Source organism: Polistes fuscatus, unplaced genomic scaffold (assembly GCF_010416935.1).
Source record: "Polistes fuscatus isolate 324 unplaced genomic scaffold, CU_Pfus_HIC Scaffold2, whole genome shotgun sequence".
Lineage (NCBI taxonomy): Eukaryota > Metazoa > Arthropoda > Insecta > Hymenoptera > Vespidae > Polistes > Polistes fuscatus.
In genome coordinates this window covers 10305935-10331878 of record NW_025113096.1, presented here as the reverse complement: position 1 = coordinate 10331878, position 25944 = coordinate 10305935, and the positions used below count along the sequence as shown (strand labels likewise).

The 25944-nt window shown below is 29.9% G+C and overlaps 3 protein-coding genes and 2 long non-coding RNA genes across 10 annotated transcripts; 4 read left to right on the top strand and 1 right to left on the bottom strand.

Annotated features, from left to right (window-relative positions):
• Positions 1–384: 384 nt before the first annotated feature.
• On the bottom strand, positions 385–16906 carry LOC122516137. Its single transcript, XR_006303500.1, has 2 exons — positions 16857–16906; positions 385–723 (listed from the first exon to the last, which is right to left on the bottom strand). It is a non-coding gene; the product is annotated as an uncharacterized LOC122516137 (long non-coding RNA).
• On the top strand, positions 2586–5368 carry LOC122516135 (synaptobrevin homolog 1-like). Of its 4 annotated transcripts, none has more exons than XM_043633708.1 (6): positions 2586–2767; positions 2866–2912; positions 3459–3509; positions 3740–3972; positions 4461–4539; positions 4853–5368. In XM_043633708.1, the coding sequence occupies exons 1-5, from the start codon at positions 2702–2704 to the stop codon at positions 4496–4498; spliced, it is 435 nt and encodes a 144-aa protein (XP_043489643.1). In that variant the 5' UTR covers positions 2586–2701; the 3' UTR covers positions 4499–4539; positions 4853–5368. The 4 variants fall into 4 exon arrangements, with proteins under 4 accessions (XP_043489643.1, XP_043489641.1, XP_043489642.1 ...); XM_043633706.1 differs by having other exon boundaries at positions 2863–2912; XM_043633707.1 differs by lacking the exon at positions 4853–5368 and adding an exon at positions 4607–4735 and having other exon boundaries at positions 2863–2912.
• On the top strand, positions 6221–16000 carry LOC122516134 (long-chain fatty acid transport protein 4). Its single transcript, XM_043633705.1, has 14 exons — positions 6221–6468; positions 6644–6920; positions 11577–11727; positions 11882–12119; positions 12419–12650; positions 12726–12927; positions 13225–13417; positions 13517–13660; positions 13955–14092; positions 14200–14266; positions 14364–14454; positions 14730–14883; positions 14955–15010; positions 15084–16000. The coding sequence occupies exons 2-14, from the start codon at positions 6799–6801 to the stop codon at positions 15180–15182; spliced, it is 1887 nt and encodes a 628-aa protein (XP_043489640.1). The 5' UTR covers positions 6221–6468; positions 6644–6798; the 3' UTR covers positions 15183–16000.
• Positions 9151–10509, top strand: LOC122516136. Its single transcript, XR_006303499.1, has 2 exons — positions 9151–9367; positions 9450–10509. It is a non-coding gene; the product is annotated as an uncharacterized LOC122516136 (long non-coding RNA).
• On the top strand, positions 16643–25944 carry LOC122516133 (5-oxoprolinase). Of its 3 annotated transcripts, XM_043633702.1 has the most exons (22): positions 16643–17036; positions 17340–17576; positions 17833–18018; positions 18093–18331; positions 18533–18695; positions 18771–18856; positions 18938–19139; positions 19210–19470; positions 19552–19680; positions 19755–19956; positions 20034–20256; positions 20340–20478; positions 20640–20917; positions 20991–21251; positions 21320–21425; positions 21498–21665; positions 21758–22002; positions 22097–22208; positions 22287–22511; positions 22739–22920; positions 23089–23248; positions 25479–25944. In XM_043633702.1, exons 2-22 carry the CDS (start codon positions 17403–17405, stop codon positions 25620–25622), a joined length of 3885 nt encoding a protein of 1294 aa, XP_043489637.1. In that variant the 5' UTR covers positions 16643–17036; positions 17340–17402; the 3' UTR covers positions 25623–25944. The 3 variants fall into 3 exon arrangements, with proteins under 3 accessions (XP_043489637.1, XP_043489639.1, XP_043489638.1); XM_043633704.1 differs by lacking the exons at positions 23089–23248; positions 25479–25944 and adding an exon at positions 22617–22630 and having other exon boundaries at positions 22739–22872; XM_043633703.1 differs by lacking the exon at positions 16643–17036 and having other exon boundaries at positions 17488–17576; positions 17826–18018.

Genomic DNA, 25944 nt, shown 5'->3' with positions numbered 1-25944 from the left:
TTTTCTATCTCTATCCTCTTGTTTATATTAATTAATAAAAAATAATAAAGTATTAACACGAATTGCTTTAATCATTGTCGTAAATTTATAAAACAATTATTCTTTCCTTGTCTCTTTGAGTAAAAAAAAAAAGGATGTTTTTTTTTTTATTAACACCATACTTCTTGACAATTTGTCCGTAGAAATTTGGTAAATTGTTATTTAAGTGAAAAAAGATAGCACGTGGACGATTTCTCCAATGAGATAGCGTCGCTATTATCATTTATTTCATTTAGATTTAATTTTTTACTAGGTCTCCTGGGTGGATTCTTTCGAGCCTTCTAGGGATATATTGGTTGTAGTTATCGTTGGCTAGCGGGTTTATGTACGTATTAATTCTTCTTCTTTTGTATTTGCAGGTTGTCTTGGTTATTTCTTCTTCTATCATGGGAATAGATAAGTCCTTCCTTATTTCTTCATTACGGACGTACCATAGAACATTCACGGTTGTGCGTAGGGTTATAGATTGTAAAACTCCGAGTATGGCGATGTGACTTTTCACTGCTATACCCCATAGCGGTATTCCATAGGTCCAAATTGGTTTTGTTATTATTTTGTAGATTATTATTTTGTTCTCTATGCTAAGTTTAGATTTTTTATCAGTTAGCCATGTCATTTGTCTCCTTTATTGACGAATTTGTTCAATTTTGGCATTTAGATGCTTTTTCCATGTTAGTTTGGAATCTACATAAAAAAAGAACAAAAAGAAGAGAACGATTATAGAAAAATATGTATTTCTTTTTCTCGCTAAAACATCAACAGTTCTCGATATTTCTTAAAACACGACAATCAAATTTTTATCGTTCGTGTTGTATCGACTATCTGTAAAAATAATCTAACATAAAATGTTTATGACAGCAAATGAAAAGCAATATGGCAATAGTTATTTTTTATTTACATAGAATGTTTGCAAGTAACTATTTAAATACTTTCATATATCTGTAGATGGTTAAAAAACAATAAAATAAAATTTACGTGTCTCTCGACAGTCGTTATGCGATAGTTGTGATTTATTAGAGCTGACAATGAGTTATCGTTGTAAGATAAAAAAAAAGGAACAATTTACGACCATTTCATTCGTGTGCAAAAAAGTAGTATGAACGACTTCGGAAATAGAAAAAAAATGCCTGGTCATCAATTTTTTTCATGTAACTACGGTTGACTATCGTCAAATGAAAATAGATAAGTTTAGTTCGTATGAAATCATTTCATGTTATCATTACTATTATCTATGAAAACGTTATCTAAAAATATCTCTATCGAAGAGTATTGACTTTGGGCAATCTTTGATCGTCCTCTATTTCAAAGATATATTCTTGATCATTATTTTTTTTTAATTTGAAAAATAGGCTTTTCGATAGGGTTCGATATTGGCGTATGTTAACTTTAGAAGGGGAAACTATAAGGATACTACAAGAGCGAACGGATTTATAAGGGACTTATAAAAGTTATTGTGATTAAAAAGACTTTTCTCATGCGCGAAACGTAGTAATAAATTTCGAGACTTGATATATCTTTTCTCCCGTAACCCACTAAACATAGGTTCATCCTTTTGGTTTTTTATTGTTTTTCCACTTTTTTCCACTTTTTTATTATTTATTTTCTTTATTTTTGTTTTTGAGATTGTTTGATAACATTTCTTATTTCGTAATCCTCTGTTTTATTTTGTAGTATATTTCTGTAATTAATCTTTATTTTCATTTATATTTTTTTGTTTTGGTTTCTTTTATAGTTTATATTTTTTCGTAATATCTTTTTTCCTTTTCGAATCTCAATTTAATTGTAAGACGCATTCCTGTGATATTATGTCTTTTTGAAACAGTTTTTCCTTTCACAAGCATTTTTTTTTCCTAGTTACGCACAGTATACCACAATAGCTATCTGGAATAAAGGAACATGCAATTTCAAACGTCAACTGTCGGATCAGACCGTTGTCGGTTCTTTGTGGAAAACGTTGGCAGTTTCATCCTAACGGTTAGAAGTTTTTTGATTTAGCGAAGAATACTTTTCATTGACTTTTATGTTCTGGAAATCGTCCTTCCTAACCGACATAGTTATTTTTATTGTGTATAAGTCTTCGTGAAAATGTAGATATGTATATAAAAGTATGTTTAAAATTAATTAAAAAAAAAACAAAAATAATATATAATATATATTATTATAATGTATATATAAATATAATATATAACTATTTCGATATAATAGAAATTTTTGAACGACGGATATTTCTCGCGCTAATTTTCGATCGATTGCGTGCGCCGAAGGTCGTCAGTAGCACCATTTGCCGGTCGATTTATCAAACAAACTTAAAACTCGAATACAAATTTATTCGTAAAAACTTAAAAATGTATTGAAAATTAATTTTAAAAGAATAATATATATATATATATATTAATTTTTCAATAAAGTACGAGTTTTTAAACTATCGATACGTTCCATTAGTTTTCGATCAATTGTTTCGCCTAAAGGTCGCAGGTAGCACCATCTTTCGGTCGATTAATCAAACGAATTTGAAGACTGAGTCGATAACTGTAATTAGAGTTTGACAATATGGCTGCATATATGTTCGGTAAAAAGTATAACGTGAAAATTTCGCCTACTTTTGGAAGTATATCATAATTATCTTTATTTTTGAAAAGTTTTAATACACTATTTAAGATACATGGCTACCATGGGAAAAAGTGATTTGTCCAGAAAGGACATTGAATCTGCAGATAAGGATGAAAAAGTTAGTATGCATTTTGACGTATGCTATTTGAAATAATGCACCATGGATTGTAATGACATTTGTGAAGTAAACTTGTATAAAACATTAATTTGTAGCAGACACTCCTGGAACATGACAGTGAGCCCGATGAGGATATGATATTTAAGTAAGTCGTTGGAGATTCTATGATAATATGAGCCCCACTCATTTGCCAAATCAATTTACTTATAATTCAACAAAAAGTAGAAAGAAGATTGGTGAAGGTAAAAAGATCGTGTTATCGTTTATTATTTAACTTTTATAAAAATTGTTATCATTCAATAGCATTAAACTCAAACATTAAAGCTATGTATTTTAAAATCTAGTATTTGCTTAATATTTAACATTATTAATTTAATTATTTGAAAAGTTATGTATTGATTGAGCGCATTGATAATGGAATTTGAAAAAATTCTGAATACTGAGTTAACTATTTTGGACTGTGAATAGCTCATATAATATTTCTTATTATGAAATTATTTTAGCAATCTTGGATCATTCTCTTTTTCTATTATTCTATATTTTTTAATCATATTTATATTATTTATAATAGAGCGATAAAGAACTGATTGGTATATCGATTTCCGTTACCGGAGGTTTATTATGATCATGAAAATGATGAACCCGTAACATATACTTTTATCCTCCCATCATGTTTGATGTTTGATTTCAGCCGTCCAAGTACTTCAAATGGAATTGGCAAAGTCGATGGGAAAATGGATAGGTAAATATATATGTTGTCTTTTTATTGTTATTTAAATATTATTAGATTGCTTCTTCGTACAATTTAAGTAGAAATTTAAATTGTAGAGATTGCTCAGAATTATTGAAATATTAATCTTTCAAGAATACACAGTGAGAAAAAACAAGTCATGGATATGCCAAAGTAATTTATCACAGAAAATATAATACCAAAGTTCATTAATTAACACGAATGTATTTAATATTGTTTAGTGTCAAAATCCAAATTGAAGATGTGACAAATGTGATGCGGGACAATGTAATGAAAGTCATGGAACGCGGAGAAAAGTTAGAGGATTTACAAGATGCAAGTGATCGATTGTCCATGACTAGTAACCAATTCAGAGAAGCAGCAAATAAAGCTCAACGAAAGATGTGGCTGCAGAATTTAAAATCACGGATTTTTATCGTCAGCGTTATCTTGACGATTATTTTCTTTATCTTTGGTATGATCAATGTGTCATGGCTATATTAAACACAAACATATGAATCGCATGATCCTTATTCTTGTTTTTTATAAATTCGCGAGTCTGCATATTGTTGCAAATTAGCTTTGCTATAATACTGTTTATTTTTATTTGGTATGAATGACTCTCATGAACTGAACCTCTTACAAGGGAAAGCTGGGGTGCAAGAGACTCTGATTTTTTTTCAAATTTGTCACACTTGTAATGGTCCATGAGAATATAAGAATTTTTGTGAAATTTTTTCCCCCGTTTTTTCGCAAACGGTTGGAGATCTCAATTTTTCAAAAAGTACAATGTATATTCTCATAGATTACTACAAGTGTGCAAAGTTTGAAAAAAATCTGATTCTCTCGCGCTCTGGCCTCCCTTTGTAAGAAAGAAAGAAGTTAGTTTTGCCCTTTAACTTTTTTTTTTTCATTCTCATTAAGTATCACTTACTGGATCCTTCTCCCGCGTATCATTTTCAGTTATGGACATCTTGGCGCTTTTCCTGGTTCTCAGATAGCAAACGTCCTATAGAATGGTATTTGATTCCTCAAATTGAAGGTACATGCGAGTTTAACTTATCTCTTCTTTTTAATCATACGTATTATCTACAGTCTTTTATTTACAGGCTCGTATCGACTCGGCAATGTACTTTAGTATTAACACGAAAGATAAAATATTGTTTACATTATTTTAAATGGAAAAATTAACTTCTGCGATAATCATATTTATGCTATAAAATGCTATTGCTTTTTTACTATACACTTTTATGTTCATTCCTTTCAAATATATTCAACATTTACTCATTCACTTCTAAACACTTATAATAACATACGATAGTTTATTTTTGTTTATTTATTATTTCTTTTTGCAGTATCTATTATTGTCAAGTATTGGTGACCTTGATACCTTCAAGAACGTGCAACCAGTCGATGTCACAAGCACAGACCTTGTCTTTGTACCTTTCTTTCGTGGAGTATTACAGCGATGCTTTCCTAAAACTTGTCAACCGGTTTTTTAATAGTAAAATTTTTTTCCCACATTTTAATTTCTATTTTGAATGTTAATATTTCTATATCAAAATATTATGATTCGTTAGAATGGCAAACTAGCTCGATAATATTAATATATCAGATAATTAAACTTACTTTATGCAATTTCTAATAAGTTCGCAATTTATTAGCAATATAATAACCATATAGCAACTAAACTAACCAAAAGAACTATAATTACTGACAAAAAAATACTTTTAACCTTTATATAATAGCAATGGTAATTAGATTAAATTTTTAAATTATTTCAATTAATTGAAACATTTTTACGATAAGTAACTCTAATTCTGTATAAGTGTTTGTAAATGGTGCAAGGCATTTATAGAATTTTACAAAAAGAAAAAAAAATACAGTGATAAATGGAACTATCCAATTTTTAAAATTTGTATATAAATTTGCACTAAACATATTATGAAAGTAAATTTATTTTATGTTTGTTCATTATTAATAGCCGGTCCGCATGAACCATAAGATTTACACCAAACAATTCGCGCGAACTGATGGTAACCAGTAGGAAAGCATCTCTGGAGTATTATCTGATCGCGAAGTGATTTAATTATAAGCTTGTATAAATTTACATATAAATATAAATATATTCTTTTACACACATTTGTTATATAATATTAAATATATTTGTCGTGTTAAAAATAAAGTCGTATTACAATTATTATTATACCCAGACAAAAATTTCAATTTTGCAATACGCTAATCGTCATATTTTGTGTCAGTTTTTGTTTATCTTTATCGTTATGAGTAAAAAAAAAACTCTGATACAAATTACGTATAATTTAACATTTCCCAAATGTTTAAAGTCCAATATAACGACCGTGCTATCGTTTAAGGGTTTAACGTTATTCGTTATAAAATTATCGCGTAATTCTATACTATACAGTTATCACTGATAAGAAGAAATAAACAAATGGTAATTTTTTTTATTATTTTTGATATGGCATAAAGTTGGTCTTTTACGACGATTTTGTTTTTATAACGGAATTAACAAAATAAATAAAAATAGTTAAAACAAAAACAAATGAGACAAAAAAAGTGTACAAAGCAATGTCTTGCATCGGTTTGTTCGACTCATCAAAGAAGAAGAGATCTTTGAACGAGAATGATGAGAATTAATCATCAGAGTGCTAAAAAATTGCATTCTTTTCTACGACGTCGGTTACAGCAATATCCTGCTATGATGGGCACTTAGATCGTATATGAGTTGGTGTAGTCGAGTGTGCGAGAAAGAGGAAGGAAGATATAGATACGTAGATGTAACGCACGTTGTGGGTTAGTCGTCGCTCGGCTGGCGGTTAACTCGCGTGTGTTCGTTCTAACTTCTGCCGGTCGAGCTTAGAAAGAAAGAAAAAGAAATTAAAACTGTTAAAAAAAAAGAAACAATTTTAATCGTCATCCAATCGAACGATTTAATAATTAATCATTCTTTGTATTAACTTAATATATTGTATTCTTTTAACTTTTTTCTGAACAGTGTGTGTTTTCGTGAACATTGTGTAGTTTCTTACTTTTTTTTTTTTCATTAATTATTATCATTATAGTTATTTAGTTTGTTTTTTCTTTTTTTTTTTTCATTACTCGTTATAATTTTATGCATAAATTAGGAAAAGGGAAAGGAAAAGGAGAAGTACAAAAAAGCATTTTGATTCTTCGAAAGGCTGCATGCGCCGTAGAGCGTTGGGATCTATCGAGAGAGAGAGAAGAGAGAACAGTTGGAGGTCGGAACTTAAGAAGAACGGCCGTTCGATAGCACGAAAGCATGTCGGCATTTGAACAGATACTCGTCGCTGCGACGAGCATAGCTATTGGAGGTTTTCTTCTGACAGGAGGACGATGGCGTTTCATTTATGTGCTTTATAAAACAGCACCTAGAGATATTTTGTGAGTAGTTCATTCTGTTTTTATTCTTTCTCTTTCCGTCTCATTTTAATCGCCTATTATTCCTATATTTTTTTTTTTCGAAATAGTTTTGTATAGAACGTTGTTGTAATGACGAGTTATTTTTTATTATCAATGCACATTGTTCTATTATTATTATTATTATTATTATTATTATTATTATTATTATTATTTGTAAAAATCGTTTTAAATTGTTTTTTTATAGAACGTATTTGCATATCAAGTTTATTCGATTGTAAAAAACATATTGACCACACGTTATCATTATATTAATATTATGTAGATGACTTTTTGTTCATACGTTTGAAGCGCACTTTCGTTTCATATTGATAATTTTTCTTGAAAGAAAATAAGTTTTTTGTGTCATATTCGTCACGTGTTAATTACTCATTGTTTACATTATCTACGATCATCTTGGACTTCGAACTTTCCAGTAATTTACTCAAATACATTTCAATTGTGTGAACAATATATCGATCATTTCAATCGAGATTAATTAATATGAGCTTGTGACTCTTCTAGAGGACAACCTCTGGAACATCTTCTATAATTAGAATGTTCCAACGTGTTTATTTATGATTACATGAATATGTAATTAAACAGATTATAATTAGTATTAAATAGATTATTAATTAGTATTAAAATACACGTAGAAAAAGAAATGAATATCAAGAGACAATTTATGTTTGTAATTGTTTGTGATGAACATCAAAGTTTTTGTTTACCTTTTTTTTGTTCGTTATATAAAATTTCTTTTTTTTAAATGTCTTTATTATTATATGCAAAAAAATACGTATTTATGATTATTAAATATTCATGCGTAATTTAAAGATTTTTATGTTTTCTTTTTATAATTATTATGTATATATTGTGTCATAGTATCGATTTAAGATTGATTATTTTGTTGGTCGACTAATAAGATCAAAGACAATTACTCGCTTCATTATATGTATATCTTTCTATATATAGCCTAGAAAAAGTTTTTCTCGCGTGATTAATGGCCTGTAATAATTTCTACTTTTGTGCTGCTCTGTCAAAGTGTTCGTGTTTAATGTTAGCAAAATATGTAATACGATTTTATGCTTGATTCGTTTGTGAGTCATCATAATATTTACCTATCATATTTACGATTTCGATGTAAATACATAGATAGAGACAAAATTTTATTGATTCATTTGTAGGTTTAATATTTAATTGTTAGTGCAACTATAATTGTTATTGGTACCGTTTTTATAAAAATAATTTATAAATTTCAACTTAATATTTTCGATTCTTTTAAAAGATGTTTCACAAATGTTTACAAATTTATAAGAAATTCATAAAAATATTTATGTAACTTAATTAAGTTAGCAACTTATTACGTTACCTATGTATAATTTTTTTTTCATTTTTATATAATCTTTTTTTCAGACTTTGATCATCTAATTATCATAATTTTTCTTAATTACAGCTTACGATATGGAAATATTCTATATCTTACTTCACTTATTAGTTTCCATTTAATTTTTTTTTATTTGTTTTATCTATTGAATATTACAAGTTTTATTTCTTCAGAGTATGTGAAAGTCTTATTTAATGATAACCTATAAGGAAAGGGTCATTAGTACTTACTAACGTAGATCGAACTGACAGAGTTCGTTGCAACTTACTTGACCTCGATAAAGTCGGGGTCATTGAGCTTAATTATTATGCTGGAGGTGTTGCTGATCCTACATGCACGTATAAAATCCACCGATTGTATTATATATGTGTCTAAGGTCAATCAATCATACTCAATAGGTCGAACCGCAATGTCAAGTTATTACATTTTTGGTATTAACTCAAATCTCCGCTTAATGCGTTTAATCGAATAAAGTTAATCAATTATATTCGTATTCGAAAACTATTTAACATAATATTGCGCTCTCTTACTATAATTTTTATTTTAATTTCATTTTTATTCTCTTCATTGTTTTTATATTTTTGCATTCAATACAAAATAAGTATTATAAATAATCTTACATTTTTTTACCATTATCAATTTGTATGCTTAAAATAAGTAATGTAAATTTATTTATATTCTCATGGTATACCTTTGTATTATTTGTGAATTATTTTTCATCGATGAATGCTACAGATATTGAAATGCACTTTTTTATCAATATTTTTATCCATAGTTCATTTGTTTGGTTTTTTAGATTTTCGTAGTTTACGAGGTAGTAAACTTGTTAGGTATATCCAGTATGCTTTTACTGTTAGTAAAGTCTAGTCCCTATCGACGCACGTTGATATTAACAAATGAGCAGTAAGTGAAGCAGATTGACTAAGTGTTGAGTCTTCTTGTGTGACTAACGATTATTGCTAACGAGCATGATAAATGCTTCAGCAATCGTCAATGGCTACCTTCTATCGTACGATACTTTTCTTTTTATTTCGAGTTGTCAGAAAATGTAAGTACATGCATGCATATACATACATCTACAATTACATAAATCTAATTAATGAAAATCTTAACGCCTCTCAATCATTTAGAAAATATTACAGCGTCGATTTTTAATCCAAAGTTATTGCAAAGAAAATCGTCGGAAGTATTCGCAACAGGTTGATGGATCGTCATATCACATGGTCGCATGTATGATGCGATTAGACTTTGATCCCATTTATTGTCCTGGAAACGTTAGGGTGGATCGAAAATTTAACTACTTCCGGTGGATGGACTGATCGTTAGTAGTCGATAATAATAGATTAATGAAAAGAATATTTTTACATTGTAAAAATAATGTTTGCATGTAAGAAAAATTAATAAACTACAGGTTGTCTTTTAAAATCTTGTTCGAACAAGCGTAGATGAACGTAATGGACATTTCTTACATTCTACACACATACACACACATATTGACACGTAAAGATTCAGTTGACATTGACGGTTTTATTACTTCTCGTTGAACTTAGCTTGTTCCAGACAGGAAAACTTGTTTCTAACCACAAAGATTCTGATCGATACGACATTTCTAAGAATATTTATCATAAATTTTATATATTTGTGTACATATAAAATTGATGATATTCGTGATAACTGTTTTTCAAGCAGCGAGAATTCAATGTGGAAATTTACTCTCCTCCATGTCATTCGTTATCTCATTCGGTTCTATTTAATCATTGTGAATATACGTGGTTTATCTGGTAGGGGAACTGTGACTAGTGTCGACTGATAGTAACGAGCTTGCTAACAAAGGCGTAATCCTTCAGGGGGCATCTTTAAAATCTGCAATATTTTAAATAAACGTAACCATTTCTTTATATAATAAATTATTTAAAAAAAATAGAAAAAAACAACAAAATATTTTTCTAACACATCAAACAACTTTTCATTTGTGTTGTAATAAAAATTAAAATTAATTTAAGTAAAATTTAACGGTCATTGATATTTTATTCTTCTAAACGAATTTGAAAAAATTATGATAATTAGATAATATTTATCATCATAATCATTCTTGTTATTACGTTTTTCGTTTCATTCAAAATTATTATAAGTCACAAGAGGAAAGAGTAAATAAGCGAGTTCGCCGAGCAGGAAGGAACGTTAATTAAAGAAGCGTGGAATGCATATGATTGCCTTAATTGTTGCGAACAATTCACAACGATCCTTTATATGCATGACTTAAAGAAAAACATCGGCTTCTCCTTGTTAGTGAAAGATAAATTTTGTATTGCTAATTAAACATTAACTTTTGACAAATAAATAGAAATAAGCTATTAAAAAAAATGTATATACGTAATTATACGTATATAATTATGCATTTTGAGATGCATTAGTATCTATACATTTCATTTAAATTGAAATTAAAAATAATATATTTAAGTATTGTAAAATAATAGTTCAAATAATTATAAAGGTAAACTCATATATTAGTTTTTTAATGAAGTAAAATTTTTTTAAATGGATTTGTTCCTTTCAAAATCCAACCATCTCGGTAAAAAAAAAACTATTCTCAGAGAGCTTTTCTACATGTAGGTTTGATAACCATGCACGCACGCATTCTTTATGAAATTAATCAATTTACATCGATAGTATAAGATGTGCTAGCACGCATGAAGAAGTGTCTTCAGGACTCGTGTTCGTGACCGTGATTCGCTCGTTTTCTCCCCCTACTTTTTATAGAACAAAATAGAGTCTCTATGAGACTAAGAATGAATGCAATTGATAGATGAATTATTTATGATCGTGATCTAGTTTGCACGACTAACAGATTTCTTTTGGAATAACAAATTGTATAAATATCCCTAGACAATAGAAATTTACGATATCGATTAAGGAAATCGATTGTTATATGAAGATGAATTATATTTGTTGGATTTGATTGATGTTTTTAGAGAAGTTTATCTGTATAGAGTATATATCTATCATATTTAATTTACTTACTCTCTATATAACTTTTTTTGTTTGTTTCCAGCGGTGCTATTTAGATTTTATACGAGTGAACATACTCTTATGGTGGTGGGAAACTCGAGGTTTTACAGTAGCAAGGGTATTTTCAAGATTGACTGACGTCATCCTGAAAAATAGCATATATTTTCGAGAAGTTTATCTGTAAGAGATTATTATAATATTTAATTTTATATTATCTATCTATATATACATTTTTTGTTTGTTTCCAGAGGTGCTATTAGATTTATACGAGTGAACATACTCTTATGGTGGTGGGAAACTCGAGGTTTTACAGTAGCAAGGGTATTTTCAAGATTGACTGAACGTCATCCTGAAAAAATAGCATATATTTTCGAGGATAAAGAATGGACCTATCGGCAGGTAAAGATTTATTAATTTTTTTAATTGAAATATTCTGCAAGCAATATATAATTTCATGATTTTAAAATAAAATATATCGAAGTCAAATCACGAAGATAAATATTATCATTTTCTGCAAAAAAAATAACCAAATTTTATTCTCGTCATATTATAGCTCGACGAATTCAGCAACAGAATAGGACGTTACTTTCGCACGCGATCACTTTCACGGGGGGATAGCGTAGCTTTAGTTATGGAAGGTCGTCCGGAATACATTGGAACTTGGTTGGGTCTTAGCAAGGTCGGTTTCGTCGGTGCTCTTATCAATACCAATCTTCGACAAGAAGTTTTAATCCATAGCATTAAAACAGCAAACTGCAAGGCTCTCATCTTTGGTTCTGAACTCAAAGACGGTAAGAAACTTTTCTTTCTGTATAACTTTTTACTTTTATATAACTTTAAATATATTTTATTAAACATCTAAAAGATCAACAATAAACTTTAGCAAAACTAAATATATTGCTAAAGCGATATAATGTCAATAACGTATTTAAAAAGATAATTATTTTATTCTAAATACTCGAGACAGAATGTAAAAACATTTCAAAATTAGGATAATGTTAAAGTACTTTTCAAGAAAAATAAATTATTTTAAATTAGTCAGATACAAGGGACACTGATAATAAAAATAATCAAGGCTTTATTTTTTTAGCGGTACGTGATATAAAGGACAAATTACCAGAGTTGACATTGTTTCAATGGTCAGAACACGAAGATGTATCTATATTAGAGGGAGCAATAGACCTAAACAAAGAAATCCTCAGTTTAGATCCAGAACCTCCTCTCAAAGAAATGGCTTTAGGTACTCCTCGAGACAAGTTGATATATATTTATACGTCTGGTACAACTGGAATGCCAAAGGCAGCTGTTATAAATAATCTCAGGTATGTTGAATATTTTACTAAATATTTCTTCATAAAAATGAAATTATGTATTATAGAAAAATTTGATTCTTTCAGGTATATGTTAATGGCTTATGGCGTTTATTCCATGCTGGCTCTACGTTCAGATGATCGAATTTACAATTCTTTACCTCTCTATCATACTGCTGGAGGTATTATTGGAGCTGGACAACCATTGCTTACAGGAATAACTGTTGTTCTTCGTAGACGTTTCAGTGCCTCGAAATTTTGGTCCGACTGCGTTCATTATGAATGTACCGTAAGTAAATTTTTATTGTAAAAAAATAGAAATCAAAATATTATATTATTATTATTATTATTATTATTATTATTATTATTATTATTATTATTATTTATATTTATATAAATTTAATAATAACAAATGTTTAATTTGTTTTTAATTTTAAACATATACAAATTAATTGAATAGTTTTATTATAACTTTATTGATTGATCAATAAGTTATGTAAATATTTTTAGTATTTTACACTAAACAATACTTATATTTTTTATGGAATAATATACTATTGACCAAATAAATATTTTTTATTTTCAGATTGCTCAGTACATCGGAGAAATTTGCCGATATCTTTTAACTGTTCCTCCAAATTCCTATGACACAACCCATAAAGTAAGACTCATGTATGGGAATGGTCTAAGGCCACAAATTTGGAAGCCTTTCGTTGAGAGATTTGGCGTTAAACAAATCGGTGAATTTTATGGTGCTACGGAAGGAAATTCTAATCTTGGTAATTTATTTTCTATTTTTTTTTTCGACGAACTTAACGAAGCAATTCAACGTATAATTAGATTTATTATGTTCATTATTATTCGCGTTTATATCGTAGTGAACATCGACAATAGAGTCGGTGCAGTTGGATTTGTGCCAAGGTTTGCTGGTAATCTCTATCCAGTTACCTTGTTGAGAGTCGATGAAGAAACTGGAGAACCGATTAGAGGACCTGAAGGGTTTTGTGTACCTTGTAAGCCTGGTATGTTTAAAATACTAATATTTTCAGAAATGCTTGATGTTATGTTCAAAGATTTAATATTTTTCAAATAATTATGTTTGAATATTAGTTTACCTCTACATTTTTAAAATAAAATATATAAAAATCAAATCACGAGGAATATATCCTTTTTAGAAAAAGTTGTTTTTTGATGTCATGTAAATTATTATAATTAAATTACAGTTGGATATTGTTACTTACAATATATTTTGAAATAAATTTGTTTAATTTCATCGTCGATTAAAACAATTATTTTCTTTGCTTTCAATGATTTAGGAGAGCCTGGTGTCTTCGTTGGAAAAATAAATCCGCGCAAAGCTGTGAACGATTTCAGTGGTTACGCTGATAAGAAGGCATCAGAACAGAAGATCATACGTGATGTCTTCAAAAAGGGTGATCGTGTCTTCAATACCGGTCGGTTGAAATAATAAGACAAAAAATTAAAAAAAAAAAATGCGGTCATTTTGTACGACCAACTGAGAAATCATCTATGCCATGACTAAACCGCGTTTTTCGAACAGGTGACATTTTGGTCATGGATGAATTGGGATACTTCTACTTCAAAGATAGAACTGGTGACACGTTCAGGCATGTATTGTATTTTCGACGTTCAAATTTTATACTCTCAACGTTTGTTTCATTTATGGAATAAACTTTTTTCTCAAATGATTGTTTATTATTGTAGGTGGCGTGGAGAAAACGTAGCAACTTCTGAAGTCGAAGCAGTGGTTAGTAACGTCATAGGTCTCAAGGATACAGTCGTTTATGGCGTCGAAGTGAGTCATTTATTTTTAATTTTTATTTTCTGCTTAAATTTATGTAATTAAATAATTTATAGTAATATAATTTTCTTTTTTATGATTTTCGTTGCAATATTTGATGGTAGTTTAAAATTCTTTCAATATTTCAAAAGAAAATTTATTATGCGTTAAATGAAAAACCAAACGAGAACTACTGTTTAACAATAACACAAACAATATAACATACATTTTTAAATTGGTTTTACGACAATTAATTCAAATGTCTTCTAACGCAATATAATTGTTGACAGGTACCTGGAAATGAAGGTAAGGCTGGCATGGCTGCTATTTTTGATCCAGAAGGATCTTTAAATTTAAAAGAATTAGCCGACGGTGTGAAAAAAGTTCTTCCTACCTACGCTCGACCACTTTTCGTTCGTGTCCTCTCGAAACTACCTATGACTGGTAATTTGTATGATAAAATCTAATTAACTTATTGAAGATTTTTTTTTGTGTTATCAATATCTTTTTAATAGGTACCTATAAGTTGAAGAAGAAGGATCTTCAATCCGAAGGTTTTGATATTACAAAGGTAGACATTGAATCGATTATTTTTTTAATAATCAGCTTTACAAAGTTTTATTTATCAAATGTTGTTCATATAGTTCGTAGATCCAATTTATTTCCTTGATCGGACGGGCACGTACGTGAAACTGACAGATGATTTATACAAGAACATTATTGAAGAAACAGTTCGGATATAGGAGTTCTCTTCTTTTGTTTTTGGGTTAAATTGTGAACATATTTTTATATCGAAACGTTGTTAAGAAATTTGAAGATAAGTGTGATTGCAAAAAATTATTTAGATACTCGTCGAGCTTAATACGCTCAAGAAATTAATGGCACAATAAATCATTGTTAAATTTATTATTAATATAAAAAAAACAACCAGTGATGAGGCGAACGTGTCAAAAATAAGAAGAAAAATGTTGTTAAAAAGTGTTGATATATTTTGTAAACCATCAAAGATATTCTTTATTAAATTGATAAATTAGTATGTTTAAGATATTTGATATTGTTACGTCCTGAGTACGTTTTCTTTTTTTTTTACTGCCCACGTTCCTTGTTGAAGGCTGAACACGTGTAATATAAGATATAACATGAGCCTTGTTTATGACTCATTTAACAAATTTTGCCATCTTGTGCCCGTTTTTTATAAATATTGTTGAATCTTGCAAAGATTACATGTATCATTATTTTGAAAGATAAAAAATTATCTTAAAAATTGCACTTCGTTAAAATATTGAAATGTATTATTCCGTAATACAATCAACTTGTTGCAAGATCTTAAACCAAATAGATTTGTTAGGGATTAATATTTCTATTAATATCTGAAAAAGATTAGCTATACCATGGAGTAAATGCAGTAGAAAGTATAGATTGGTAAAGTTAGAAGAAAAGGCTCAGGGAATAAAAAAGCGTCAATTCTTAATCTTAATTCTATCCTGTAAATTCAGTCTTGGATTAGTTATTAAGTCCGTATTCTGTAATAATTAATAAATTTGTATATTAAATTTTGAAATGTTGGTAATAGATTAATAAGTATAAAAAGAAAATCGGTTAATCAGGAACTGTTACATTTATTTAAAATATTCTATATTCTCTGTTAACTTTAACCAGTCGACGTTTACTTATTATTGAAACAAGGTTTGTTTAAACAAATTTTATTTTACGTCGCAGGACGTAACAATTATTTTTTCACAATTATATGACACATTAACTATGAAGAAGTACTAACGATACTCAATGTCAATGAAAACACTTACGAATTTTACACGCAAAAGAAGGAACAATGATCGCGTGACGTAGTAGATATTATAAAGATAACATATTATATCTATATGAGTTTGATATTTTTAGTATCACATCACAACTGTTTCGTTGAAATAAACTTCTTCACTTATTAAAACACATTTTCGATTCGCGGAAGTCAAAAAACGTTTTATTTTATAGGAGTAATATTTTAATGCAAACTTTTTTCTTACTAATTAAAAATAAGAATAACTTGAACGCTCCTCAATCACGTACTACCGATTTAATAAATGTTGTCATAATTTGAGAGCAGTCTCCGTATGAATATAGTTACTGTTATTTTCTTTTCACGATATCTTCATTCTTTTTTTGGATTTACGAAATTATTATTAAGAAATATTCAGTTATTTAAATAAATTTTAGTGACTATTTTTATCGACAATATTTATTAATTAAAATTAAATATAAATTACTCGAAAATATTTTGTCCGTTCTTCTTATCAAATACTATCGATATTACATTAAGTCGAGACAGAGATATGACACAAGTATAGTTAAATCAAATATGATTATTCTATTTATATTTGAAACGATTTTTTTTCCCCATCACGCAGTAGAATACTAACCTTAATGCTTCACGTTGTGACGTTAATATTACATAAGCGGCTGTCTCCAATCAGATAACGAACTAACGAAAAATTTTCCGACAAACTGACACGAGTTGGCGCTTTTTATCAGTGTTACCAGCGTCGTTTAGTATTAACTCTTTGGAAAACAAATTTGATCGGTAAAATTCATAAATTTACGTAAGTATCACGTGTTTTATTAATTATCAACGTCAATAAAAGATTATTTTAAATTAATGTTTAGCACAGTATGGCTTAAAAATAAAGAGAATAAAATTTGGACGATTGGATAGATTTGTTTTTATTTCAATGATTCTTCAGAAATGTTCATAAACAAAGTGAGATATAAAATATGTTTAATTTGAAAACCGTGCGCAGTCTCGAAGAGAATGGGAGAGAGTCGACATTGTTAATTTATCAAATCGATATTATATCAGTCAAATAAATGATTTATTCATTATCTCTATTAATTATTTGAACTAGGTTTTCTTCTACATCGCTGAACGAATGCATTTAAATCCTGCTTATTAATTAGTCCACGTTACAATGGTGAATAAGGATAATGAGAAATTTGCATTTGCCATCGATCGTGGTGGTACTTTTACCGACGTCTACGCAAGATGTCCTGGCGGGAAAATTAGAGTTATGAAGTTATTATCCGTTGATCCTGCTAATTACGAGGATGCGCCTCGCGAAGGAATTCGTAGGATACTCGAACAGGTGCTCAAGATTTGCATGTTTAGATATTTATATTTATTTCATATTTTTTGTGTGTTTATGTTATATATTTTTATAATATTTATTTATATTATTTACGAAGAAAATTATCCTCCATTTAAGATATTGAAAGTAACCATTTTCCAATAATTTGTAATCTTTGCTTATTTCATGTCATATTTTCTTGTAGAAATTAATTTAAATTAAAAATAAACTATCTTTGTTGTTGCAAAAATAATGACGAGTAATAAGATTGTAGGAAACTGGAGTGAAAATGAACGGTGAAGTCGATACTTCCAAAATAGCTTGGATTCGAATGGGTACAACAGTGGCTACAAATGCGTTGCTCGAACGCAAAGGTGCTAAAATGGCGCTAGTATTAAACGAAGGTTTCAAAGATATTCTTTTTATTGGCAATCAAGCAAGGCCAAACATCTTTGACTTGGTTTGTATTATTATAAAATAATTATCTTTTTCTGTACTTTTATACAATATTAAAAATAACGATTGTCATCACAGGAAATAGTAACACCAGAAGTTTTATATAAAAAAGTAGTGGAAGTAAAATGTAGGGTAATACCAGCACTACCAGGAAGATGTCAACTTGTCAAAGATTCCTGGAGAAAAGTAAAAGGTTCGACAGGAGAAGATTTGTTCATCACACAAGAATTGAACGAAGAGAAGTTGAAAGAAGACTTGTTGGAATTGAAACAATCAGGAATCAAAAGTATAGCTGTAGTCTTGGCACACAGTTATACGTAAGTTTCATTACAAAAAAAAATATTTAAACTATTTATATTATAAAATAAGTCATAAAATTAATTAAAATAATTTTTTGATTTAGCTCATTGTCATAATTACCGGCATATATGTTTAAAAAAGGATGCTTTTTAGATGATGCTGTATTTATTATTAGTTTATTTCTACAATAAATAAAAGTTTACTGATATATTTTTTAGATACGCTGAGCACGAAATCAGAGTTGGCCAATTGGCTAAAGAACTCGGCTTTTCTCAAATATCTCTTTCTCACCAAGTGATGCCGATGACTAGAATCGTTCCACGTGGATTTACGACTTGTGCTGATGCTTATTTAACACCACATATCAAACAATATCTGCAGGTATCTCAATAATACCAATATCATTTAATCACATGTTTTGTAAACATTTTCAATTTGATATTCTCTCTTTTTTAGGGATTTTCTTCTAAATTCAAGAACAATTTGAAAGATGTTAACGTTTTATTCATGCAAAGCGATGGTGGATTAACTCCCATGGATTCGTAAGCTTAAAACAAAACGTAAAAAAAGAAAATAGAAAGTAAATTCTGAACGATTTGTTAATTAAATTTATTCGAATTTAGATTTAATGGGTCACGAGCCATATTGTCTGGTCCTGCTGGCGGTGTTGTTGGATATGCCATGACAACTTATGGTAAAGAAACAGATCTACCTGTAATTGGTTTCGATATGGGAGGAACTTCGACTGATGTCAGTCGTTATGGTGGGAGTTACGAGCACGTTTACGAAAGCACTACAGCTGGTGTAACGATACAAGCGGCTCAGGTACAAAAAAGAAATATTATAACAGTATTATAACAGAATTATACAGTGTGGAAATAAAATTGGGTTTAAGTTGGACGTAAACACAGTTGCGGCTGGAGGTGGATCAATGCTTTTCTTTAGATCGGGTCTCTTCGAGGTAGGACCTGAAAGTGCTGGAGCTCATCCTGGACCTGCCTGTTATAAGAAGAATGGTCCACTGGCAGTAACCGATGCAAATTTAGCCTTGGGTCGATTACTTCCTGAATATTTTCCACAAATTTTTGGCCCTAACGAGAATGAACCTTTGGATAAACCTCGAACTATGGAAGCTTTCGAAAAACTTACTTATGAGGTTGTCATATCTTTTCAATAAAAATTTTAATAAATCTCATGATCGAAGTGATCTAAAATTGATATTTCGTTTTTATTACAGATCAATGAGTTTTTGATACATGAAGGTTTGAGATCCGAATCTGATAAAATGACTATCGAAGAAGTTGCGATGGGATTTATTAAAGTTGCTAATGAAACGATGTGTCGACCAATTCGTGCTCTAACTCAGGTATTATTATTTTCTAAGATCTATTTTGCGCAATCGAGAAAAAAGTCGATACTAATATTCATTTTTTTAATTAGGCTAAGGGATACGATACATCACGTCATGTATTAGCGTGTTTTGGTGGAGCTGGTGGTCAACATGCATGTGCTATCGCTCGAACACTTGGTATGAGCACTGTTTTTGTTCATAAATATGCTGGAATTTTGTCCGCTTATGGTATGGCTTTGGCCAATGTTGTGGAAGAAGCTCAAGAACCTAGTGCTGAGATCTATGAAAGAAGTAATTGTTTAAGCGTCAATATTTAAAGTTATTCAAGTTTTTAACGGTGAATTCATTACATATTATTTTTCGTTTAGGTTCTTTTCAACGATTGGATGAACGTTTAGATATTCTTGCTGAAAGAGCAAGAAACAAGTTGGCTCAACAGGGTTTTGACCATTCTCAGATACACGTAGAATCATTTTTGCATTTACGTTATGAAGGTACTGATTGTGCTTTGATGTGTACAGCGAAACTTGACTCTGAATATTCTTCGGAATCACCAAAACATGGCGATTTTCTTGCAACATTTTTAGAAAGGTTCGTTAGATTTACATTATAACTTTACAATCAATTATACATTTTTGTTTAATCTAACCAAATTTGGATTTTATTTCTTTTAGATATCAAACAGAATTTGGGTTTACTATGCCCAATCGAAAGATTCTTGTGAACGATATCAGAGTCCGTGGAACAGCAAGAACAACGATAACCGAGGATAAAACACTACCACCATTCTCTAAACCTGCTAAAGCCGAAAAAGTTAGTCTTACCTTCAATGATACTTAAAATAATAACTATAGATAATATCTTCATAATAAATAAGTTATTCATCTTTAATTTTTTAGTTAATTATGTAACCATAGACATCAAATCAAATTAATTAACTAAATTTTACTTTATAAAAACTTTACGTGTTTCAGTCGACTATGGTGTACTTTGAAGGAGGATATCAAGATACTAAAGTTTATCAATTAACTTCACTATCACCAGGACACATTATACAAGGTCCTGCAATAATCATGGACAGTTTGAGTACTCTATTAATAGAGCCTGATTGTACAGCATCTATTACTTCTAAAGGAGACATTAAAATTATCATTGGCAAAGGAATTCACACAAAAGTAACAGCCGATTTGGATACTATTCAACTTAGTATTTTTTCTCATCGATTTATGAGTATCGCTGAACAAATGGGAAGGTAAATTTATCCAAATTTATTTTGTTTACAATAAACACGATTTATTAAAAAATATTTTATATAAATTGTTTAGAATCTTGCAAAGAACTTCTATTTCGACGAACATTAAGGAACGATTAGACTTTTCTTGTGCTGTGTTTGGACCAGATGGTGGTCTTGTTTCAAATGCTCCACATATACCAGTTCATTTGGGTGCTATGCAAGAAACGGTTCAATATCAAATGAAGGCTTTTAAAGGGAAATTTACGCGTGGAGATGTAATCCTTTCTAATCATCCTTCAGCTGGTGGCTCACATCTTCCAGATCTTACCGTCATCACACCGGTATTCTATAGGCGAGTGTTCGATTAATTCCATTTATCTAAATAAACAAATTTAATAATCTGTGAATTAATTTTCATAGGGATGTGGAACAACCGGTGTTCTTTGTTGCTAGTCGTGGCCATCATGCTGATATAGGTGGAATAACGCCAGGTTCAATGCCTCCACATTCGACCACATTGATTCAAGTAAAATTCAAATTTATCTGTAATGTATAAAATATATGAACTATATTACGGTTATCTTATTTATATTGTTAGGAAGGTGCAGCATTTAAGAGCTTCCTGCTTGTTCACAAAGGTGTTTTTCGAGAAAAAGAATTAACAGAAGCTTTAATGGAACCTGCCAAGATTCCAGGAAGTTCAGGCACTAGAAATCTTTCTGATAATTTGAGCGATCTTAAAGCACAAATAGCTGCTAATCACAGAGTAAGTTATATTTACATATGTTATATTTGTAAAATACGTTGGTAAATAGTACATTTATGAGGATTATGAAATACATTTTTTTTCAATTAAAGGGATCACAATTGGTGAACGAACTGATCGATATTTATGGTCTTGATGTGGTTCAAGCGTACATGGGACACATTCAACAAAATGCCGAGCTTGCTGTTAGAGATATGCTGAAGTTAGTCGGTAATAATGTTCTTCAGCAAAGTGGGAGTAGCAGTGTTACCGCAGTCGATTATCTCGACGATGGTAGCCCAATTAAGTTACGATTAGATTTTGACGTTGAGAAGGGTGAAGCAGTTTGCGATTTCACGTAAGTTCAAACTTCTTATCTGACTAGTTAAATTTTGAATTCATGAATAAGTGACATTTGAAATGTAAAAAATTTCTATCAATTTAATTTACAGTGGAACTGGATATGAAGTTTGGGGTAATTGTAATGCACCACGTGCTGTAACACTTTCAGCTCTTATTTACTGTCTCAGATCTATCGTTGGCCGTGACGTACCGTTAAATCAAGTAAGAAATATTTTATAGAATAAGTAAACTCTACAATTTTCTAGTCGAATACATTCATGAGATTATAATTTTTCGTAGGGATGCTTGAAACCTGTCAAAGTTATTATTCCTAAGGGCTCTCTTCTGGATCCGTCCGATGAAGCTGCTGTAGTAGGCGGTAATGTTCTGACATCTCAGCGAGTCGTTGATGTTGTTTTGCAAGCATTTGGAGCTTGTGCTGCTTCTCAAGGATGTATGAACAATGTTACGCTTGGTACTGTAGAATGGGGCTATTACGAAACTGTTGCTGGTGGCAGTGGAGCTGTAAGTGAATCACACTTCATAGAACATTTGATTTATATAACAAAGCAATTCATTTCCATATATCTTTTTTTATTTCCTATTTACTTTTTTATGCTTCTAAACAAGGAATCAAATACTTCGTAAGACATCATTCTTATTAATTTTTGTTTACTTATTTTATTATTCTTTTATAAATTACGTGTAATGTATTAGAAATAATAATGGAGATATATGTATATAATATTAAGGGCCCAACTTGGGATGGTAGAGGTGGCGTTCACACACACATGACCAACACACGAATTACTGATCCAGAAATATTAGAACTACGTTATCCAGTGATACTAAACAAATTCTCTCTTCGTCCTGGAACTGGTGGTGAGGGTGCTCATCGTGGTGGTGATGGTGTCATACGAGAAATGACTTTCAGGTGCATTAAAAAATATTCTGAACAAATGATTTTTCAAATTTGTTAACAATATGAAAACAGAAATAGAAAAAGCTTAAGCTTCGTAATTCGAAACTGAAAATAAGTTTAATTATACTTTCATATATATTATATAATTATATATTTTTGTATTTTGAATATCTTTTTTAGGTCTCCAATGACGTTGTCGGTATTAACTGAAAGACGAGTCCATTGTCCTCCAGGCTTAGCGGGTGGTTCACCGGGTGCTCGTGGCAAAAATACTCTCAGAAGGATGGATGGAAGAATGATCAATTTAGGTCCGAAAACAGCTGTGCCCGTTCATGCTGGGGTAAGATTCGTCTATTTTTATCATCTGTTAGTCAATTTTCACGGTTACTTAAGAGACATCGTGCCTTGATCTATTTTTAGCTTTCTTTAACTCTTTAAGACTCTCTAACAGTTTCTCATTTCAATGTATTTCACTATTTATTCTATCGCATGTATATATATTGCGGAATAATGTTAAAACAATTATTTACATTATTCTAATAGTAATTATAAACCAGTTTTATATTAACACAATAATTTATTTTAATTAATGAAATATATCTACTATATATAAATTTAGATATTGAATTCAAAATTACTTTTTTTTTTAATTTTAAATAATATTACAATAATACTAAAATGTTTTAATTTACTATATTTATTTAACTTTTTTGTTTGTTTATTTTAAAAAATCTAATTATTCTTTTGCTTCTGGACTTAATAATGTTGTTAAATTTGTTTTTTTCGAAAGAATTAAGTGATTCAAAATAGTGAAATAAAAAAAAAGAAAACATGTATTATCTTCTTTGAACATAGTGCTGAAAAGAGGATAAGAACTCGTAGAGTAATAGCTTTGCGAAGACACCAAGCAAAAATGTGCCTTCTTCAGACGTAGACTTTTTAAAATTCGCATGAAAGGAAAGCAAAAGGAGTATAAGGAGAGATAAAAAAAAATAAGAAGAAGAAAAAGAGAGAGAGAGAAAGAGAGCGAGAGAGAAAGAGTAAGGATAGCTATGTTCCGGTTTTTTATGTAGCCTCGTAAAGATTTTATCTCGGTAGATGCGATCTGCCTTTCCCGTCTGCTCTTAAAAATCCCACTCGAGTTTCCTTCATGTGCGTTTTCGTACAAAGAGCGACATCATTTTTGTGAAATTTATGGTTGTTATTAGATAACGATCGACGTTTACGCATCTCATCATTTTTTTCGAAAAGGGAACCAATTTTTCCTTTGTGAACGTAAATTTTATAAATAAATATGTTTAAACAAATAATATTTATATACATAATAATATTTATATATTAAAATATATTTCGATATATGTGTTGGTAATACTATGACAGTGGATTAATGTAAGGAAAAACGAGAACAAAATTGATTTTATGATTTAATCTTTACATTACAATTATTAATATTTAAAAATATATTAAAATTAATTGTGTTATACAATATATCATAAAATCAATTTCTTCCATGTTTTGATTTGGTTCACAGTTATGATTAGATATAGATACGAATTAATTAATTCTTTCTTTTTTTTTTCTTACTGTTTTAAATGACGTATATGTTTATTATTTATTCTCATTCGCGACTAATTCATTAAACCAGCAAATTTCTAATTCCAATTAGAAAGTACCGTTTGCTTTCTAGTCTTTTTTAACGACTTGTATGACAACTACGTAAGTTTGAGTAGTTAGATTACTACCAACGATTCAATGTTGAAGACTCTTTTTCTATAGTAATTGTCCATTCGAGTTTACACCAGTAGTAAAAGCTTTGAGGTTTATCAGAGCAGCAGTAATCGCATCTCTATTCGTGAATCTTATACACCTTCTTGTCCGTCTCGAGTTCTCGCGATTGATGCGCAAGAGCAGAAACACCAAAAGATCGCTATTTTTTTTCTATTTTTCTTTCTTTCTCTCTCTCTCTCTCTCTCTCTTTTTCGTAGTCATTCTAATGTAAGACGTTTTGTTCTCGGTTCTTCATTTAATGCTCCTATTTTCGAATAGAAAAAAAAGATTCGTTGCTGAAAACAAATGATAAACTTTTTTTTTTCACTTTTTATGTGACAGATTGATTTTCGAAAGTAACGAATTTTCTAAACATTTTTTTTTCCTTTATTGAATTAAGTACAACTCAAAATTATAATAGTACATACAGGGTGCTTCACCAGCTGAAAAAAATTAATCAAAATATTTGTGTTTTTTTTTTTTATAATATGAAAGATGTTTAACACAAGACGTACTTTGATTAGTTTCAAAAGAGGAAAATCATCGGAAAAAAAGTTTCTTATAAAGTAATTATTTAATGGATTTTTTTAAGATCATCGGTGTTTTTTTTTTTATATTGTATCTCGTAGCGGGTGAAAAAATATGTTTAAGTATATCTGTATCATGACCTCCAAATGACTTTGAACGCCAAAAATCTGATAAAATTATAATTACCAGTTGTATGAACATGGGAATATAAAAAATGTAAAAATAAGAATATCGAGAAAAGAAGTAAAAAAAGAATGTATTCTCATATTTCACAGGATACCTTCATCCTAGAAACACCCGGTGGTGGTGGTTACGGTTCCCTCGATACAAAACAACAAATTTTTATGAAGAAAACATCTCGAACGTTCGTCGAACGTGGAAGCGTTTTCGAGTATAGAAAAGCTCAGGAATCCGTATAACCTAAAGTTAAGTTTTACAGAATCTATTTAATCTGTTCGTTACTAGATTGGTTACGAGCTACTCGTCATGTAACGGTTCTTCCTCCCGAATGTACATGTATATCTATGAAAGTTTATATAGCAAGGCAGGAGAATTTGGTAATAGTTACTTACAAACTATGCACGTGGAAGAGGAAGGAGGTGTAGGGATTATCGGGAGCTTGATACACTTGAAAGGATATCTCAACGTACACGACAGGTTTACGAAGTTTAGTTAACTTTGATAGGAAGAATGTGTCGTTCTGGATTTATAATAAACTTCTAAGGAACTTATTACTATTAA